This window comes from Oncorhynchus nerka, linkage group LG13 (assembly GCF_034236695.1).
Source record: "Oncorhynchus nerka isolate Pitt River linkage group LG13, Oner_Uvic_2.0, whole genome shotgun sequence".
In the NCBI taxonomy this organism is placed as follows: Eukaryota; Metazoa; Chordata; class Actinopteri; order Salmoniformes; family Salmonidae; genus Oncorhynchus; species Oncorhynchus nerka.
Genome location: NC_088408.1, coordinates 17,636,303 through 17,641,577, shown reverse-complemented (window position 1 = coordinate 17,641,577; position 5,275 = coordinate 17,636,303). Strand labels below are relative to the sequence as shown.

The 5,275-nt window shown below is 48.3% G+C and overlaps 1 protein-coding gene across 1 annotated transcript; it reads right to left on the bottom strand.

The window, feature by feature from the left end:
• Positions 1 to 2,762: 2,762 nt before the first annotated feature.
• Positions 2,763 to 4,556, bottom strand: LOC115124210 (kelch repeat and BTB domain-containing protein 11-like). The gene is made up of 2 exons (XM_029653592.2): positions 4,175 to 4,556; positions 2,763 to 4,053 (listed from the first exon to the last, which is right to left on the bottom strand). The coding sequence occupies exons 1-2, from the start codon at positions 4,188 to 4,190 to the stop codon at positions 2,906 to 2,908; spliced, it is 1,164 nt and encodes a 387-aa protein (XP_029509452.1). The 5' UTR covers positions 4,191 to 4,556; the 3' UTR covers positions 2,763 to 2,905.
• Between the last annotated feature and the right edge of the window lie 719 nt (positions 4,557 to 5,275).

Below are 5,275 nucleotides of genomic sequence, written 5' to 3'. Positions count from 1 at the left end.
GTAAACAGCTGTAGCCCTGGTCCTGTTGTAAACAGCCTTAGCCCTGGTCCTGCTGTAAACAGCCTTAGCCCTGGTCCTGTTGTAAACAGCCTTAGCCCTGGTCCTGCTGTAAACAGCCTTAGCCCTGGTCCTGCTGTAAACAGCCTTAGCCCTGGTCCTGCTGTAAACAGCCTTAGCCCTGGTCCTGTTGTAAACAGCCTTAGCCCTGGTCCTGTTGTAAACAGCCTTAGCCCTGGTCCTGTTGTAAACAGCCTTAGCCCTGGTTCTGCTGTAAACAGCCTTAGCCCTGGTCCTGTTGTAAACAGCCTTAGCCCTGGTCCTGTTGTAAACAGCCTTAGCCCTGGTCCTGTTGTAAACAGCCTTAGCCCTGGTCCTGTTGTAAACAGCCTTAGCCCTGGTCCTGCTGTAAACAGCCTTAGCCCTGGTCCTGCTGTAAACAGCCTTAGCCCTGGTCCTGCTGTAAACAGCCTTAGCCCTGGTCCTTCTGTAAACAGCCTTAGCCCTGGTCCTGCTGTAAACAGCCTTAGCCCTGGTCCTGCTGTAAACAGCCTTAGCCCTGGTCCTGCTGTAAACAGCCTTAGCCCTGGTCCTGCTGTAAACAGCCTTAGCCCTGGTCCTGCTGTAAACAGCCTTAGCCCTGGTCCTGCTGTAAACAGCCTTAGCCCTGGTCCTGCTGTAAACAGCCTTAGCCCTGGTCCTTCTGTAAACAGCCTTAGCCCTGGTCCTGCTGTAAACAGCCTTAGCCCTGGTCCTGTTGTAAACAGCCTTAGCCCTGGTCCTGTTGTAAACAGCCTTAGCCCTGGTCCTGTTGTAAACTGCCTTAGCGCTGGTCCTGTTGTAAACAGCCTTAGCCCTGGTCCTGTTGTAAACAGCCTTAGCCCTGGTCCTGTTGTAAACAGCCTTAGCCCTGGTCCTGTTGTAAACAGCCGTAGCCCTGGTCCTGTTGTAAACAGCCTTAGCCCTGGTCCTGCTGTAAACAGCCTTAGCCCTGGTCCTGTTGTAAACAGCCTTAGCCCTGGTCCTGCTGTAAACAGCCTTAGCCCTGGTCCTGTTGTAAACAGCCTTAGCCCTGGTCCTGTTGTAAACAGCCTTAGCCCTGGTCCTGTTGTAAACAGCCTTAGCCCTGGTCCTGTTGTAAACAGCCTTAGCCCTGGTTCTGCTGTAAACAGCCTTAGCCCTGGTCCTGTTGTAAACAGCCTTAGCCCTGGTCCTGTTGTAAACAGCCTTAGCCCTGGTCCTGTTGTAAACAGCTGTAGCCCTGGTCCTGTTGTAAACAGCCTTAGCCCTGGTCCTGCTGTAAACAGCCTTAGCCCTGGTCCTGCTGTAAACAGCCTTAGCCCTGGGCCTGCTGTAAACAGCCTTAGCCCTGGTCCTGCTGTAAACAGCCTTAGCCCTGGTCCTGTTGTAAACAGCCTTAGCCCTGGTCCTGTTGTAAACAGCCTTAGCCCTGGTCCTGCTGTAAACAGCCTTAGCCCTGGTCATGTTGTAAACAGCCTTAGCCCTGGTCCTGCTGTAAACAGCCTTAGCCCTGGTCCTGCTGTAAACAGCCTTAGCCCTGGTCCTGTTGTAAACAGCCTTAGCCCTGGTCCTGTTGTAAACAGCCTTAGCCCTGGTCCTGTTGTAAACAGCCTTAGTCCTGGTCCTGCTGTAAACAGCCTTAGCCCTGGTCATGTTGTAAACAGCCTTAGCCCTGGTCCTGCTGTAAACAGCCTTAGCCCTGGTCCTGCTGTAAACAGCCTTAGCCCTGGTCCTGTTGTAAACAGCCTTAGCCCTGGTCCTGTTGTAAACAGCCTTAGCCCTGGTCCTGTTGTAAACAGCCTTAGCCCTCTCCAGGCGCTCTATAAGGAAGGTTAATTAAGGTTAAATAAATAAAAGGAAGCTGTGCAGCAACAGCAACTATCCCAACTGTGAATTTCACAACATGCTGTCGAGTACATTTGTTTCACAAACTGCTGTTCATTGATGTATTGATAAATAAACTATTGCACAATCGCCGCGGACAAGGGTGAAAAGTGTAAAAAATAAATTAAATAAAAATACATGAATCTCACAAATATCTTTAGTGCCTAACTAACTCAGCACATTTTGGAGAGTTGGCGTTATGGGTCAATATGCCCAGCTCTAAAATTAGACTGTCCGCCTGTGGTCAGGGCATCAGGGCTGAGAGGGTTTGGAAGACAAGTCCACCTAAAGATGCCATACTTACAGTAATGTGAGAAATTCATGTCATTATCCAGGCCACAGACTAATAGACAATATAGCCACTCAAACCAGACTTTCCTTAGACATTCAAATCGGTTTCTTGATGCTGCTAATCCTTTACCATACGATGGGATGTTCTATCATTCCCTGTAATAAAGTCATAGTAGCTAGGTTATATTATATCAACAGGGATCCCTGTTATCTCCCATTGTGTATATCTCCCCTGCCTTTGGCAAAAGCTGCTTTGCAACGCGTTTTATTTCTACTCTAAGAGAGAACACGGCAATGTTTCCACTTAGTAATAACAGGTCATATTCTCAGAGAGGAAAACTATTTGAATCATGCAATAGTTATATTGACATTGAATTATAAACACTTGGGAATAAATATTGCTTTGGCAGAGTGCTGTTGATGAAAAAGTTCTGCCTTTTGACATCACCTAGACTATCATCAGTAGTCTACGTTGTTTCTGTAGAGCTGTTGAAGTGTATAGCCATAGAGGCAAGATAAGAGAAGCCTATCACAATATTACTGTCCTCTGGTAGGAATTACAAATACTGTTCATGAAAATGGACAAATTATTTAATTTATCATTCTTATCACAGTCTTTTATCAAACACAACATATTTTGTCCTCAAATGACATTTCTGAGGCCGCTTTAGTGAGTCTCCAAAAATAGGTAAATATTGTTCATTATTCTGTCTCAGGCTGTCTTGGGCAGAGCCAGGACAAATGGAACAAGGGCGCCCTTAGCCTCTACAGGTGCTTTGAGTGCTTCTGCCTCAGGCAAAAACTTTTCATTCTCCTCTTCCACAACAAACTGCAATGTTTGGGACTTGTTCACACAGTAAATAGTGTTGCCAATGACAGCACAGCGAAAGGGCAAGGGGTTGGTCTGCTCCAGGGACGCACTGTCATGCCATATTTTCACCACAGTGTTGTATTTGAACACGTTGACGCCATAGTCACGGTTGACGTCAAACCTGTAGATGAAGTTTTTGAACGCCACCATGTCGGTGGATTTCTTCCTGCTGTTGTTGAACGGGCATTCCTCCCAGTCAGCTCTTCTACTGTCATATCTTAGCAGACGATAAAAGAGAGAGCCTCCGGATACGAACAGCTCTCCATTACAGGTCGTTGCCTCGTGCGCAACAGCGAACGCCCCTTTTGGTAGCGGCGCCACAGGGCTCCATCTGTCAGTGCGAGGGTCGTATTTCTCCACTGTGAAGAGACACTCCCCTCCGATTGCAAACAGGTACCCGTCCATGGACACCAGTTTGAGCTGAGACCGACCCTGGGTGAGCGGTCGTATTTCGCTCCAGCTGTCAGTGAGAGGGTTGTAGCAGAACACCTTGTCCGAGACCTTGCCTTTGTCGCTCTGCCTTTTGATTCCACCTGCTACGAATAGATAATTGTACATGGTGCATATCCCAGAGCCCTTTGTGTTGATTTCATCCGGCATCTTCGTCAGCACTTTCCAGTCCTTTGTCTCCTCGTTGTAATAGTAAATCACATGGTTCTCCTCCAGGGACACCATCGATAGAGGGCTCTGGGGGCGACTGTTCTCACGGCTTGGAGTTCTGCTCCCGGCGCGGTCATACACTTCGTTGATTTCAGCCACCACCAACGCCCTCTTTCCCTCCATTCTCATAGTGAGAATCAGCTCTCTCTCCCCTCCCGTCAAACGCCCATAGACAGCAGGATCACGCAGTATTTCCAAGAAATTGTCACTCATGTGCTTGTAGGCTTTCTGCTTCAATTCACCGATACATTGCCTTTTGGCTATTGTCAAAATCTCATAGCAGTTCTCAGCGGTAATCTGCTCCGACATTTTATCGACAGCAGCTTGAACTGCGAAAATAATTTATAACACTTTAGCCCGGGTGACGACCTCTACAATATTAACCTTACTAACCTGCATTCGGTACGAGTAAATGTAATCCACCAATATTGTCAAAGTCTTAAAACTCACCCCCTTTAATCGGCATACGTCTCGGAACTGCCGCGCCTTGAAATAGTCACTTTTCTCAGCCAAAACGGCTTTATGCGCTTCAAGTTTCTTTCCAGACACTTCAATCACTAAATCAGACTTATCTCCAGAAACACAGACGCCGTTCCCACATCCCCATCCTTCCTGCCTGGACTGCGGTGCTTGGTTTCCCTGTGTAGCTTCTGGGTCGCTCTCTCCCCGCACAGCCGTCTGTCCCGCACTGCCTGTCTGTCCGCGCTGATACAAAGGGTGACAGGCGCAGACCTCCCCTCCCTCTGCCCCGCCTGGGAACTCGCTTTATGAATCTAACACTGACCTTTCACAGCTTCACCGCTGACTTAACACACGAGAGATGCGCTCCGTGTTTTCGTGTCGTCATCCAGTTAGAAGAGGGAAAGCCCAAGCTGTGCGCCACGTTCACCTGCGCGCGGCAGTTCTCCTCCACCGCATCGGGCTCTATTGAACAGTGCTGCTCTTTGTTGAGATGTGGGGTTGGGGGGGGTTCTCATTCATGGCTGACCCATGTATTCGATCTTAATTTGCATTTACTGAGCCATTCCTTGGTGGGCTACCATTAGAACATCTAAGACCCATGACAGCATTATCCATTTCAACAAGTGGGCTCCCGAGTGGCGCAGCGTTTTTACAGTCCCTGGTTTGAATCCAGGCTGAATCCGGCCGTGATTGGGAGTCTCATAGGGCAGCGCACAATTGGCCCAACGTCGTCCGGGTTCGGGAAGGCCGTCATTGTAAATAAGAATGGGTTCTTAAGTGACTTGCCTAGTGAAATAAAAAGTGGTCCATTAGTCTACGTAATACATTGTGCCCAAAATTGTTAATCTCTCTGGATCTTTCATCTAGGGGATATTTCCAATGGAGTCCTGGGTCAGCAAAGCCATTTTGTCTACTTGCCCTTTCTCGTGACAGACAGGGGAGGTGTCAGCATCAGCACTGATTTGGCGCTAATCTTCCACCTCTGGGAATAACAGAACGCACTGCGCACTCTTATTCATTATCGCAACGCACGGGTTTGGGATATATTCATTTTTGTTAATGTTTTAGATAAATCAGACATGTCCAATA